Raw genomic sequence first — 16,094 nt, 5'->3', positions numbered from 1 at the left:
AGTGTGCTCAGCAGAGTGGCCGGCGCCTGGTGGACTCCTGTATTGAACTGTTGAAGAATAAATGGAATTTTGGGGTGATGGTTGCCCAACACTGTGGTTGCTTTAAATACTAGTGAGTTGTACGTTTGGAAATGGTTAAAATGGAGGCCAGGCGCAGTGGCTCACGCCTGTAATCCCAGCACTTTGGGAGGCTGAGGGGGGCGGATTGCTTGAGCTCAGGAATTTGAGACCACCCCGGGTAACATGGTGAAACCCTGTCTCTACTAAAATACAAAACATTAGCTGGGCATGGTGGGGCACACCTGTAGTCCCAGCTACTTGGGAGGCTGAGGCACCAGAATCGCTTGAGCCCCGGGGGCAGAGGTTGCAGTGAGCCAAGATCACGCCACTGCACTCCAGCTTGGGCTACAGAGTGAGACTCTGTCAAAAAAAAAAAAAGAAAAAAAAAGTCAAAATAGTGAATTTATGTAAAGTGGATTTTACCACAATAAAAAAAGAATAAATGGAGGTTTTTCCAGGCAAAAAGGTGGATGGGAAGGGTGGGCGATAGCATTTTAGGCATAGAGCTGGTTTCTGAGTTACTGACGACATGCTGTCCAGGACGGAGTCTGTAGCAGAGCTTGCAGGCTTCGCTAGAGACTGCTCTCTAGGCCAGGGTGGACTTCAACTGGCATCACCATCTCAGTCACGTTTCACTTTATTTTGCACCAAGATCGCCTGAAAGATTTTGTCGAACACTTTGCTAAAATCAAGCCCCAAGTGAAGTTAGCTAGAGGGAGCTGGAAGAAGATTAATTCAAGTTAGAGATGGAGCCCCACCAAACCAGCAGAGTGGGTGCCAACCTATTCTGCACAATTCCCTGGGGGAGACATAAAGAAATTCATGTGAGATTGCATCCTGGGCGCGGTGCACACGCCTGACGACTTCACTTTAAGCTTCTCAGGTGAGTCTAATGCAGCCTAACATAGGACGGGTGGGCTCATGTTCTTTCTAAGGCGTGTCTCATTCTCTAACTGGCCCGGCTCCACCTCAAGCACCCAAAGCCAACGTCTACAAGCGGCTGACCTCTCAAGGGTCTGAGTTTTATTTTTAGAGGGGGCTATTCGTAGGAGAACAGAACGTGAATAAGGCCAGAGAAAGCACACGCTTGTCAACAAAGCAGATATTTCAACCAGTTTATTGTCTGACTCTTCTTTTTAGAGGGCGCTATTTGCAGGAGAACAGAACGCGAATAAGGCCAGAGAAAGCACAAACTTGTCAAAAAAGCAGATATTTCAACCGGTTTATTGTATCTTTACAATAATAAAAATAAATTAGTCACACACAAAAATAGTTATTTTTGCTGAAGAGAAAACAGACCATATTTACTCACATAATTCGCCTTCTACCTTTCACCTGCTTATGTAATAATTTAACACTGTAGGGGGGACATGGAGGTGACGGAGTATTTAGCGGGTTCCTTGCTCCTGGCTGTGCAGTTCACAGGCCCCACAGGCCTTGGCCCCAGCATCCCCAGCAGGGACAGTGGAAGTGTCAGAGCAGTAAATGCCACCACTTCCCTCTCAGCCTCTCCCTGTCCCCGCCAGCCACCTGCCTCATCCACGGCTCTAACCAAGCCCGCCAAGCAACTGACGCTGCCAGTCTAACAACAGGGACAAAGCAAAGAGAAAGGGATAACAGACACCCTCCCATTTCCTTCTCCAAATGTCTGTGGATGAGGGGAAGGTAGATTAGATGAGGAAATATAATATTTAAGATGAAAAAGTAGCAATCAGGTTCAGGTACAATGCTACCTGAATGAGTCGAAAAGCAGAGTAATTTATATTTGATCTTAAACCTCAGGGAACTGGACTGATTAGCATACTAAACAATTGTAACTATGGACTGAGAAAAAGACATCAATCATCGTACAGCGACATTCCAGGAGGCTGGGTTAGTATGATCACATGCTTTCACACAAATGTGGATCGCATATGTAAATAAATACCTATCAGGTCCCTTTAAAATTAACACATTCTAAATAATAGAACTATTTTGGTGTAGTGACTCATTCTGCAGATAGAGTTCAGAATACATATTTCCTATAAACATCTTGTATTTACAGAGAACAAAATAATAAGTTATAACAAAGTATATCCTTCTGTCAACTGAGTCATGGGGAAGGGGTCAAGGCAGGGGGTGTTAGTTTGTATAGCAGGTGGCTTCCCTCTCGCAAGTGAAAAAGGACTGAGAAAGTTGGCTGGAAGTTTTCACCCTCTTGTGGTCACACCCTCAGCACGATGGACACCCCCCCTCCATCATTATCTGCTGAAATGAACAGGAATGGGGGGTAGTTCAGGGTGCAGGGAGTTACTTTGCCCCTGCAAAGGTGCAGAAACTCCAGTCGAGCTGAGAAAGAGTGATGGTATCTATAGGGTCCTAGGCAAGCCATGGCTCTGCTTACACCACGGTGAGAGACCCTGGGCAGGCAGCCCCCCATCCTGCCACTCAGCTACTCCTCGATGCAGACGGCGGCTCTGACCAACTTGCCAGTGTTTCTCTGAGACATGAGGCCGCATTCAGCTCAGGGTTTCAGTCCCACAGTGGGCTCCCCATGGCTGACAGGGTGGCAAAAGTCAGAAACGGAAAGTGCATAGCTGTGTACTTGCCTTCCCCCACCAAACAAATCACCTAAAGCTCTTCTACTTACAGACTCCCCTAAGCCCCGAGTGGAGACGGCCCTGAGCATCACGTTGCCCAGCCAGATGCTTGAATCCCCTCTCCAGCATCCCTGGCAAACGGCCTCTGCTTCCACCTCCAGTGATGGGTGGGTCACCACCTACCACAGTCCCTCTATCTCTGGAAGGCTCCAACTTGTGAAAAGCTGGGTCTCTGCAGGAGCTGAACTGTGCCTGCCTGTAGCTTCTTGGTCCTGGTCCTAGGAGAGCTCTCCTTGTGCCCTAGTCCCTTTCTCCAGCCTGAGGGTTCTCATGAAGTCCTTCCTGCTGTTTCTGAGAGTCTGCACCCTTCATCAGGACGGGGCATTGATAAACTGATGTTATAGATGATCGGTTTTCTTCTTAAAGTATGGTTCCGGCAAATGCAAACACAATGTGATGTGATCCTCACCACTGTTTTCTCCTCACGTAGCCTGCATGTCTGTGGGTTTTGTTTTTGCATGGTTCCATCCCACTTTGACTCACACTGAGCTTAGTCAACTGAAATTCTTGCCTCTCTCCCACCTTGTATTTAGTTTTTCATTTTAGTCCAAATATAGTACTTTATGTGGATTCCTGGTGAATTTTTAACATCCAAGTTTTATTCTAGTCTCCCTGATCTTTTTGGATCCAGCACGTGTCACCCAAGCCATTGGCTCTTCAACTTCACGTCACCCATACATTTTGTGAGGAAGCCATCGATATTTTCCCATGTAAACCATATTAAAATGTTTTATATGGCAAGGATCAAATACTAGTCTCCACCCACAAGGCTGATATAGATTATCCAGCCTGTTTTAAGGGAAGTCATGTTTCTTTTTACCACTTATATTTATGTCTTCCACTTATATATTATATCATTAGAAAATGGATATTCCAACTATAAAGTGGCTATCCGAATGAAAAGAAAACCCACAACATTTGTTTAGACAGGTCCTGGTAATATCTGGATTTCTCTGCCACATAACTTGATGAAAATACACCAAGCTCGTGTCTTCTCTTTTCTGTCCCTTTGTAAGGCCATTCTTTTTAAAGCAAAAAGAGTGTTGAATGCTAAATACTTTGAGAATAAGTAGATGAGTACGTAAGAAAATAAAGAAAAAACCCTCCAAGAACTCTGGGCCAGAGAGGTAAGGTAAAGGGACAGGTAGGCACAGTGCTGAGAATTCTTGTCATGTTCTAGCTCCCTGGGGGCGGGGACAGGCTGCCTTGCCCTCCCTGGGGTCCCCAACAGCTTGCAGGCAGCGGGCACTGAGCATACCTTTATGGAACTGAACTGACTCCCTCTAGTGGCTGGCTTTAAATGGCTTTTTTTTTTCTTTTGGTGTTTTTTGTTTGTTTTTTTAGTTGTATTTCTTAGGCCATCCCTTTTCTACAGAGAGAACCGCAAGTCATCGTGAGGGTGGAAAGAATCGATAGTACTAAATGTCCTTCGCCTAGGCTGCAAGAGGCACAATTTCTTTTTTCAATGGATGAAAGTAAAACGGCAAACTATTTTTGTTTGGACTTTGTTGACTTTTGTGAGGAAACCATATGACAGCTTTAATATCTAATTTTAAAATTCAGAGCAGGAAATGAGGCAATCCCGTACACAGGCCAAGAAAAAAACCAGTATCAAAATGTAAATATCAATTCCACATTACGGCCAGTTAAAGAACAATGGGAAGACCAAGAAGGAGATGGCAGTGACAGAAGAAAGGAGAAGGGGAAATAATGGGCACTAAGAAAGCAGAAAGAGACATATTTGGAGGGAGATGGCTACCGAAATCTGGGCTTTTCTTAGATCCTCTCCAAGGAAAGTTATCACTGGAAATACCCAAGGCCCTGATTGTATGCACTGTGCTAGGGAGAAAGACATTCAGATGCCGAAATAAAAAACTAGGGAATTAGTAAAAATTGGATCTCTAAGACAAATAAATTGATCAAACTATAATAATAATCAAACTTCTAATAATGTATAACCTCTCCAGAGATGAACTCCAAGAACAGCTCAATGGTTTGTTGAAAAAAAAAAAAAAAAAGAGACCCCTGGTTTATGCACTTTCTCCCCAAGGGAGACATGGGGTTGATCCATCGGGTCTTCTTCAATTGCACAGTTGGCAGGCTGGCCATTCCCATGGAGGGTCATTCTCCTTTTAAAGAATGGTTAGGTAACCTTCAGCAGCCATAGGGCACTTTAGACATAAAGAGACAAAGCCATCACTGACCCAGCCCAGCCACGAGAATTCCTGAGTTGGAAGAACCAGGGTGTTCACCTCCCACTCAACAGAGAATTCCCTTTAAGGACAGAGCGCTCTCTCGTGTGTGGTGGCCCTTGCCTCTGTTGGGCGGCTTTGATGGCTAGAAGGTGTTCCTTTAACTTGAGCTAAAACAGCCTTTCTCTTTTCCACTCATTGATCTTAGCCTGCCCTCCAGCATGAAAAGAAAACCTCTCCAAATGACTGGCTTGCTTGGCAAGATCTGAGAGCAGCCACATACAGGAAAAACTCTCCTCGTGACAAGCAGCAAAACAAGTGGTGAGTGGAAAAGAGCAGGCCCTGAACAGCACCGGTCAATATGCTTGGCCTCTCTGGTCTCTTTTCACTTTGTCGGTTTGGGAGCCTGGGCCTCTGCCAGGATGCTTATCTGTAGGAGTTCCAAGAGAATCAGGAGATGGGGATGCTTTTGGGAAATGATGCCTGGGGCTCCCTAGAAGAGAAGCTGGAAAGCTACCCACAGAAAGGCCAAATAGAATTTCTGAAAGCCCCAGGTTAGTGGAAGCCTAAAGAGCGTGTCAGGCCAGGTTGCCATACTGCTTCCAAAAGCTGCAAACCATCATCACAGTGGCAGATTTGTCAGCTAAAAGAGCAAATGGGGGAAACACTTTGCTAAGAATCCAGGCTTGCTTTAAAAGGGAAATATGCTCAGGACCATAAGACAAATTTTCTGTAAGTTTAACATTTGTTTAGCTTGCCATTATTTCTTAATGGGTAAAACATACATATATTCCTCTTAACTGTTTTCAGAGGGTCCACCTTTCAATATGCACTGCATCCTTCCAGGCCTGCGGCCTCTGGAACTGGATAGTTGGGGAAAGTGAATTGGAAGAGATGGGGAAGGGTCCACAGCTCCTTGTCGCAGGCCAACTGCATTAATGCAGATCTTGGTGCTCAAGTCTGGGGGTGGGCCATATGGACTGTGAGTCATGGGGGAGGGGAGGAATTTGTGGCCACAGAGGGAAATTCATAAACAAAACCAGAAAGACCAGAAAGAGACTTTTTCTAATACAGCAGTGTTTTGGCTGGGACAGGTTGGCCGGACTCTCCAGGGGCGTGGTGAAGAGCGTGGGGGAGGTGGCTGAGGCAGGGCAGAGCCCAGGCCGCAGAGCTGTGTGCTTCACAAGTTGGCTCTGTGGTCGGGAAGGCTCCACAGCCATAAGGACCCTGGCCTTTGATTCCCTGGGAGGAACAGCACTTGGAACGGAGTCAGAATTTCAGGCAATCACCTGGTTCCCCCAGTGGCTTTCTTGTCTCACGGACAGTTTAACAAAGCTGGCAGAGTCCTGTAACTAGGATCTGTAACTTTGGGGGTAAGGGCAAGTAGGAACAGACATCCAAAACAACTGAGTGCTGGGATAATGGCTTGACCGGAAAGATTTCAGGGGCCTGGGCTTTGTTTGCATTCTGGGAAACTTCTCAGTCTCTTGGTCAGAAATGAAGCAGCACCTTTCACATCTAAGGACAGGCCCCAGGCTGGATACTGGTAGATGACTGGGGCGGGGACTCAGCTCTTCCACTGGATGGGTGAATATACCTGGCAGGTCCATTACCTAAGTTGAGCCTCAGTTTCCCTGTCAGTAAAATGGGGATAACGAGTCACCCCCTGCCTCCCATTCTGGGATGTTGTGAGCTGCTAAGGAGCTAGTATCTGTGAGTACACCTGCTAAATAAAGCACAATATTCATGTGAGCTATCTGTGTCATAGGGCAGGAAAACAGTCTAATGTCTTTGAGAATGAAAACAGGCACATCTGGGCTGAGGTCACAGAGGGATGCACGCGTGTCAGCAAGGCTTAGTGGGGCGCTGGGTTGGGGGCACTGCCTCCTTGGACTCTCCAGGGTGCTAAGTTTAGAAAGGCCAGTAGCACCAGGGACGGGGCAGCGCTCAGTCAGTGGCCCATCTGCTGACTTGAAGGTGCCAGATGGGAGCAGGGCTGAGAGCTCCATGTACTTCCCACTGCTTGACTTTCAAAGGGCACCATTAGCAGATGCCAGGTCCAAGGAGGGGATCATCAGTACATGGTGATGCTTAAAGGACCGACTGTGGCTTTCAAACATCTTGTGTAAAAAGCCCCTGGGTACCACGGGGTGCATTCACCAGAGGCAGGGGTGGTGACTAAGTTGGTTGGCAGCGCCTGGGCCAGGGGGCCCGTGGTGGAGCAGCAGCCAGCCAGGTGCACTGCTGAAGCCCCCGGGAAGGCAGTGATGCTGCCCTACTGATGGGGGTGCAGGAGTGTTATCTGCTCCCCAGGAAGCCCGTCTGCCTGTTGGCCACACGGGTGCAGGAGGCACAGCAGGCGGTCTTGTAGTAGTTGTAGACACAGAGTCTTGCCTGGACCACCACGTTGCAGTTGTAGTACTTGTCCTTGCAGTTTTCATCTGTAGCGAAAGAGAACGAACAGAAGACTCCCTGAGCACAAGAGGCAGCCTGGACCAGTGGGAAGAGAAAGGGCGGTGGCTGTGGCTTTAACTCCTGCGCTGCTGTTTATTACCATTGTGGGGTGTGACTGTGTGCCAAGGGCTCACAGGTTTTTCTCTTTCTTTTAAACACGATAAGGGAAATAGGTATAGAGAATAAGTTACTCATCTGTGTTCTCACTTCTCTCTGATCACTTCCTCCTTCATCCTCATCACTCCAGAAGGAATCAGAAGTTCCAAATTTGGCGTTTCTTATCCCCAAACATTTCTTTACACTTAAACTCTATGTGAGGGAATCCCTTACCACTCTGTGACATTTAAACATAAAAGATACATATTGTATAAGCTCCTTGGCAACTTGCTCGACATTGAATTTGTGCGATTCATTCATATTTGATGAATGCTATATTTTCATTATTGAATTTTCCACCATTTAATCCACAATTTAATCATTTTCTATTGATGGACATTTAAGTTGGACATGAATCCAATTTTTTTTTCTAGTGCAAACAATGCTTTTAAGTAGTTTTGTTACCATCCTCTGCCTGGGCCTTGCTGGGTCATAAGGTATATCCAACTTTGCTAGATACAGTCAGTTTGCTCTCCAAAGTCGGTATAACTGTTTATGTTCCTGTCAGTGAAACAGAAGAATTCTCTTTTTGCCATATGTTTTAGTTTTTGCTGAGCTAGTGAATGTGAAATGATTCCCACGTGAGGCTGAACATATCATGTATATTTGCCATTCAAGCTTCCTTTTCTGTGAATTGCTTTTCTGATCTTTTGCTCATTTTCTGATTTAGTTAACTTTAAAAAATGATTCACGGAAATTCTTTATATCTAATGGATCTGATCCTTTGTGAGTTAGGTTATATGTGCTGCAAATATCTTCTTCAGCCTGTGGCTTTTCTGATCACTTTGCTTCTGGTGTTGTTTGATAAACAGAGATTTTTAATTTTAATGTAATTGATATTATAATATGTTTTCCTTTGTGGTTTGGAATTGTTGGTTTCATTTAAAAAACCCTTCTGTACTCTGAAATAAAATATAAATTTCCCTGTTCTCTTCTAAAAGTTTTAAAATGTTCTTTTCACATTCATTTGACTAATCCACCAGGAATTAGGGTTTGTGGAGTGTATGGTATGTGTAGGATGAGAGGAGGGAGTTCAGTTTTCTTGCTTTTTTCTTTGTATATGGATAAACAATTGTCTCATGACCATTTATTGAATTGTTCATCTTTTCCCCACAGCTTCATAATATGACCTCCATCATATATCACACATCCTTTATATGCGTATTTCTGGCCTATTCTGCTCTCCTTGCTTTTTTTATCCATCCTTGTGCCAATATGCCTTGATATGTGGTAGGAAAAGTCCCTCAACATGGTTAATCATCAAAACAGCCTTGGCTCTTCTTGGTTCCTTGCTCTTGCTCTTCCATATAAACTTCTATTTATTTTATTTTATTTTATTTTTTTTGAGACAGAGTCTCACTGTATCACCCAAGCTGGAATGCAGTGGCTCTATCTCAGCTCATTGCAATCTCTGCCTCCCGGGTCCAAGCCTTTCTCCTGCCTCAGCCTCCCGAGTAGCTGGGATTACAGGCACATGCTGCCACACTTGGCTAATTTTTTTCGTATTTTTAGTAGAGATAGGGTTTCACCATGTTGCCCAGGCTGGTCTCCCACTCCAGCTCAAGTGATCTGCCTGCCTCGGCCTCCCGAAGTGCTGAGATTACAGGCGTGAGCCACCACATAAACTTTAGACACAGGTTGTCAGATTTTTCTCTGAAAAACCTTGCCTGGATTTTGATTAATATTGCTTGAATTTATAGATTAGTTTGGGAAAGAACTGACAATATACTTCTCAGCTGCTTGCTTTTTAAAATATTACTCATAAATATATTTAGATAATTTTTTGTATCATAATATCTACCATCTTCTTTTTTGGGGTGTCTGTATTTTGTCCTATGTGCTGGAACATAATTAAATAAGTCATTTCCTTCTAGTTATAGAAATGTAATTGCTTCTAATTTTTTTTTTTTGAGATGGAGTTTTGCTCTTGTTGCGCAGGCTGGAGTGCAATGGCATGATATCGGCTCACCGCAACCTCCGCCTCCTGGGTTCAAGTGATTCTCCTGCCTCAGCCTCCTGAGTAGCTGGGACTACATGCACATGCCACCATGCCTGGCTAATTTTATGTATTTTTAGTAGAGATGGGGTTTCACTGTGTTAGCCAGGCTGGTCTCAATCTCCTGACCTCATGATCCGCCTGCCTTGGCCTCCCAAAGTGCTGGGATTACAGGTGTGAGTCACGTCGCCCAGCTTGCTTCCAATTTTTATAAGTTACAAGAAATTGTACGGTTCATTCATTAATTCTACACAATTCATTAAGCCCTATTTTTTTTTTTTTTCAGAGATGGGGTCTTTCTGTGTTGCTCAGGCTGAGGTGCCGTGACTATTCATAGGGGCAGCCACAGTTCGGGTTCCTGGGCTCAAGTGATCCTCCTGCCTCTGCGTCCTGAGTAGGTGGCACACCTGATGAGCCCTATTCTTTGCATGTGTGTGCCTCTGTACATTTTTGAAAGCATATTTTTAGTATATATTCCTAGAAGTGAAATTATTAAGTCAAAGATAATAATATCTTTGTATCTTGATAGATATTGATAAAATTCTCTTCAAAAAGTTTACACCAAGTTATGAGTTGCCACTTGACCTATCCCCCATGCGGTTGCCAACACTGAATGAACATTGTCTAATATTTTAAAAGCTTGCCAATCTTATGGAAAAACATAGACTCCCATTATTTTTAAAATTTGCATTTCTGATTACTAGTAGCTTGAGCATTTCTTCAGCCTCTTGTGGTAGATTTTTTTTTTTTTTTTTTTTTGAGACAGAGTCTCACTCTGTCACTCAGGCTGGAGTGCAGTAGTGCGATCATGGCTCACTGCAGCCTCGACTTCCTGGGCTCAGGTGATTCTCCCACCTCAGCCTTCCAAGTAGCTGGGACTATAGGCATGCGCCACCACACCTGGCTAATTTTTATATTTTTTGTAGAGAAGGATTTCACCATGTTGCCCAGGCTGGTCTCAAACTCCTGGCCCAAGTGATCCACCGGTTTCAGCCTCCCGAAGTGCTGGGACTACAGGTATGAGCCACCGCACCCGGCCTTGTGGTGAGTTTGTTCATTTCCTTTATCCTTTACAAAACTGGACCACTTGTCTTTTTTAAAAAATTGAGTGAGTTCTGTCTATATTGGGGATTTAATTTTCTGTCTACTTGAGTGACATTTATTTGATTTTAATATGCTATCAATTGTAGGATGATTTAATCATGTCACTCTGGGATTAAATGAAAGATTATATGCAGATTTCAAAAAGCTGACAACAGCACACAAGTACCCATGTACTATCTTCTTCTTCAGCAGCATCATCAAAATGTGCACTTGAGCCTTCTTTTCCTTCAGAGCCTACACAGATTCTTGCTATCAGCAGCCCTCTGGGATATACTGAAGTGTGTGTCATAACTCTGGCTTGTGGCCTGGACATCTTTAGTAACTTTGGCATTGACAGGTATAATTTTGAGGCACATCAAAGAATACCAAGGCTTTGTCTACATATTCTGTTTTGTTAATCTCATAGTTTCCCTTTTTTTCTCTAGTTGGATTTTATATAATTAGAAGTTAGACAATTTCCCCTGCTTGAAAAGATACCATAGACAAATACAGAAGACAAAAACAGTGGCAACACATTTTGTATTATATTATATTAGTTAGAAGCCTTTGACATAGTGAGGCAGCTGAGTGACAGCTCTTCAGAGTACATGATTTGCTTATGCCAGTCATTCCTAGCTTTGAGAATTACACAATCAATTCCAAGGACCTGGTGATTTTGATTGTCTTTAGTTATATTATCTGGCCTGAGACAAACAGGCAGCTTTATGTGTATAACTTTTTTTTCTTTTCTTTTCTTTTTTTTTTTTTTTGAGACATGGTCTCACTCTGTCTCCTAGGCTGGAGTGCAGTGGTGCGATTGCACCTCACTGCAGCCTTGACCTCTTGGGTTCAAGTGATCCTCCTACCTCAGCTTCCCAATTAGCTGGGACCATGGGCATGCCCTACCATGCTCAGCTAATTTTTAAGCGTTTTTTGTTGAGATGGGGTTTCCCAGGCTGGTCTTGAACTGCTGGGCTCAAGCAATCCTCCCATCTTGGCCTCCCAAAGTGCTGGAATTACAGGTGTGAGCCATTGCATCCAGCCCAAGATACTTTCTTCTAGCATTTTTACAGACTGTTTTCTCTGTTAGAGTCTTTAATCCATTAGACATTTATATATTTTATATTTTTAAAGGGATCTTCAGTGTGGTCTCAATACAATGGAAGCCTCTCCTCTCCCCACTTACTTATCATTCCCCCTTTATCAAACTTAACTTTACTTTATAAAGGAGTCTGTTTCAGAATTCTGCATTATAACGTTGGTATATGGTATGCCTATATCATATATCAGGTTTGTGCAAAAGTAAATGCAGCTTTGAAAATAATGGCAAAAACCACAATTACTTTTGCACCAACCTAATAGTTTTAGTTTCTGTAGCTTTATAATATGTTCCAATATATGGCACATACAGCTCCCCTTGGGAACCTTCTTTTATCATCTTCATAGTATTGAGTGTTCCCATTCAGGAACATGTTAATGTTTCTATCTATTCACATTTCCCTTTATATTCTATAGCAAGGCTTTCTTACTTTTAATTATTTATTTTTTCTATATAGATCTTATAAACTTGTTAATTTTCTTCTTATGGAATTTATGGGTTTTTTTGGTAGCTACTGGGAATGGTCATCCCCATAACTTTAGTCATGGGTCATTGCTGGGACAGAGGAAACTTTTGATCATAAAGCATCTATGCTGTAACTGACACATCTTCCCTGGGATAGGAAGGATGTTAGGTCAGTATATTAAAACCTTCAATTTGGTCCACAGCAGGAGGAATCTACCCCATGAAAGCTTATTGATACATTAATACATTTCCTTTGATGTTATTGTGAAGACAGAGAAGTAAATATGTTCTTAGCAGACTGTGAAGAAGCTACTGAAGGGGCTTGGTGCACCTCCATTCTGGAACCAGTCCTGACTATACCTGGGGGTGCATTCTGAGTAGATTTCAAGTTGGGCTTTGGGGCATCCAATATGCCTCTGGAGATGCATCTTCACCCACCTCACACTTCCTATCTGCCCAATCTATGTGTGAGGTGCCTCCTTTGGTTTTCTGGCTGTACTTGAGCTCCCCTGCTGGGATGGGCCCCTTCCTCATGAACCGCAGCCCATGAGAGGGCCTAACCTCCCTAACGCTCTCCAATGCTTTCCTCCAGGAAACTGGCCCCTATTTCAAGGGTGCAGGTTGGGGTCTTCTGAATTGCAAGACTGCTGTTCTTTGCAGGACTCTGACCATTGTGTGGCCTAGATCTTCCTGCTGTCACTCCCCCTCCTTGAGTCTAGTCACTGCATCTCTCTGGACTCAGCTTGCACTACGCCCCTCTGAGAGATGGTCAGACCCTCCATCACTGTCTCTACCAATTCTTGGCCTCCTCCCCTTCCTCCCTTCTCTGTCAACTCCCTGCTAAGGTCCCAGAATCTCCCCACATGGTCCAGCCTACACTGGTTTGCACCTACAATTAAAAGTTGACATTTTACTACTTTGACCTTAAGGATGATAGAGCCAAATCTTTGAAGGCATTACCATTTTAATCAATCCACACTAAAGTGTGCCTCTTGGTGGGTGGCTTAGACAGCCATCCTCGCTATGAATGATCATCTTAAACCATGAAATTTATAATACCAAAAGCACCTCGACCCTCTGAACTCCATGACTGTGTGCAAGGTCACAGAAAGACCTAGAAGAGGCTTGTTATTGTCACACCAGAGAATCTGACAAGCTTAAAAAACACAAACCTTTCCCCCATGATTGAAATCTCTACTTACCAACTTCAGGGACACAGTCCTGAGGGTTACAAGATTCTCTCTCTTCTGGTTTCAACTGAGGGTCACAGAGGTTACTTAGAGTCATGTCATCTGACAGACACCGCACTTCCCGGACCCGAAAGCCACCCTGGCAGCTCTTGGAACACTGCATGGGAACAAAGGGAAAACATCAGATTTTTGGGCAGACCAATAGCTCAGCACACTGGAGCAAGAAGACACTGGAAAATCTCAAACATTTCCAAAAGGAGATAGAATATGAAAACAAACTCCCATGTACCTATCAACCAGCTTCAACAATCAGCAACTCATGCCAGGTGTGTCCTATCCATATCCCCAGCCCTCCTGCTCCTCCCACTATTTTGAAGCAAATCTAGACATCTGATCACTTCTTCCATATAATTCAGGCTGTAGCTCTAAAAGACAAGAACTCTTAACAATTACCACAGTATCATTATTCTCCCTAGAAATTACAATAATTTCTTATTCTCTTCAATATAGACTCAGTGTTCCTACTTCCACTTATCTTGCGAATCCTATAGATTTTTTTCTTTTTTGGGATGGAGTCTTGCTCTGTCACCCAGGCTGGAGTGCAGTGGCGTGATCTCGGCTCGCTGCAACCTCCACCTCCCAGGTTCAAGCAATTCTGCTGCCTCAGCCTCCCCAGTAGCTGGGATTACAGGTGTGCACCACCACACCTGGCTAAGTTTTGTATTTTCAGTAGAGACGGGGTTTCGCCATGTTGCCTAGGCTGGTCTCAAGCTCCTGACTACAGGTGATCTGCCCACCTCGACCTCCCAAAGTGCTGGGATTACAGGCGTGAGCCACTGCACCCAGCCAAGATTTTTTAATACAGATTTTTTTTCCTTTAAAAATCAGGATTGCTGGGCGCAGTGGCTCACATCTGCAATCCCAGCACTTTGGGAGGCTGAGGCGGGCAGAGCAGGTCAGAAGCTGAGGAGGTCAGAAGATCGAGACCATCCTGGCTAACACGGTGAAACCCCGTCTCTACTAAAAATACAAAAAAATTAGCCGTGCATGGTGGTGGGCACCTGTAGTCCCAGCTACTTGGGAGGCTGAGGCAGGAGAATGGCGTGAACCTGGGAGGCAGAGGTTGCAGTGAGCCGAGATGGTGCTACTGCACTCCAGCCTGGGCGAGAGTGAGACTTTGTCTCAAAAAAAAAAAAAAAAAAAAAAAAAAAATCAGGATCTGCATCAGGTCTGCAAGTTGCAATTGGTCAATAAGTCTCTCACAACTCTTTCAATCCATAGGTTTCCCTTCCACTGTCTTTTTCATTCTTGCACTTAAAAAGTTTTTGGTTGCGGTGGTGGGGTGGAACTGAGTCATTTGTTCTGCGGTTGCCCATAGTCTGGATTTTGCTGACTGTGCTCCCACGGTGTAATTCGTGTTCCTCTATGCTCTGTATCTCCTGAACATTGGAAGTTGGACCTAAAAGAGGCCTTAACAGGTGCAGGTTTTTTTTTTGTTTTTTTTTTTTTTGGTGAGACTACTTCCGGGGGGCTGCCTCTCTTTTGGGGATGTTAGTGGCCACTGATGTGCAATGCTCAGATCCATCAGTTTATAGGGAGTTTATAATTCTAATTCTAATTCTATAATATTCCCTCAGCACCTTTACTCTTTGGTTACCCAGTGGTATGTCGTTTAAGAAAGAAAGCATAAACACTTGAATCTTTCCCTTCATTTACGGGTTTTCATAATAATAAGTTGGTTCCCTAACATCCTATGATGATGACTTATCAGTTTTTTAAAGTATTATAAACTTATTGTAAATGGATGGATTTAAACACATATAATGTGTTTCATCTAATCTATGGTATTATTATTATTCTTACTGATGCTCAATGGCTCACAGGAGCCTCTACAAGTTGGCTCTGGGATGCTTTGGACATGAGCTCTGTTGTGTTTAAGAACTTCCTTGCTGCCTGCTAGAAAAAGATATCCCAACCTAACTTACATATATGCTGCCCCAGATCTGGAAGCGGCCACCCCCTCTGAATCCCTAGATTGGTCACTGATTCTAGACTCTTTCAGTGGGCGAAATTAGAAAAGATTTTTAGAAAGATAATTTCTAAGTTTATACTGACACTTCCAATTCAAATTCAGGACAACAGGCTTTTTATTGCGGACTTAAGCCATACAATATCTATCTTGTATCTGTATCTACTTTCTCCTAAGTTTGAACATCCTACTTCTCAAGGATATTGGGGCTAATAGAATTATACTATCATCTAATTACTCATTTACCTTCTCACACATTATATGCCCAATCATCATATCCAGCACAACACTATCACCAAAAATAGGATAATTGCAAACAGTGTGAACATTCTTCTGCAGTAATTTTTTTTAGGGATAGAATGTCAAATTACTATGTATTAAAGTCACCTGCAATAGTGCTGATGCCACCAACTAGAAACATATTTAGATTAATTTGTTTCATTGTATTTTCAGTTCTGGGGATTGCTTTTTTAAAACTTAATTTTCTTTTATGATTATCTAAAATATTTACTTAGTTCCAAACTCAAATTTGTAAAACAAGGTACATTCAAAGAAGTCTAGCTTCCATCAGTCTTTGCTATTATAGTAACCATTTACTTCATATTTTCTAAATTTGCATCTAAAAATTTCCCTTTTTGTGGTATACAGATCTATCAGTTTTGACAAATTTATACAGTTGTGTATCTCCTACCGCAAAGAAGACACGAAATATTTTCATTGCAGACAAAAAA

At 43.5% G+C, this 16,094-nt stretch overlaps 1 protein-coding gene across 2 annotated transcripts in view; it reads right to left on the bottom strand.

Moving 5' to 3' along the window:
* Nucleotides 1–1,268: 1,268 nt before the first annotated feature.
* The window catches only part of THSD4 (thrombospondin type 1 domain containing 4), a 667,872-nt gene continuing 653,046 nt past the window's right edge, over nucleotides 1,269–16,094 (bottom strand). For both annotated transcript variants that reach the window (XM_009429466.5, XM_009429468.5), the window contains 2 exons: nucleotides 13,347–13,491; nucleotides 1,269–7,332 (listed from right to left, as the gene is read on the bottom strand). In XM_009429466.5, coding sequence (XP_009427741.4) covers nucleotides 7,190–7,332; nucleotides 13,347–13,491 — 288 coding nt within the window. In that variant the 3' untranslated portion in view covers nucleotides 1,269–7,189. The remainder of the gene's footprint in view (nucleotides 7,333–13,346; nucleotides 13,492–16,094) is intronic.

This window comes from Pan troglodytes, chromosome 16 (assembly GCF_028858775.2).
Source record: "Pan troglodytes isolate AG18354 chromosome 16, NHGRI_mPanTro3-v2.0_pri, whole genome shotgun sequence".
NCBI lineage: Eukaryota > Metazoa > Chordata > Mammalia > Primates > Hominidae > Pan > Pan troglodytes.
Note: the sequence above shows the minus strand (reverse complement) of the source record. Positions and strands in the feature narration are given on the sequence as shown.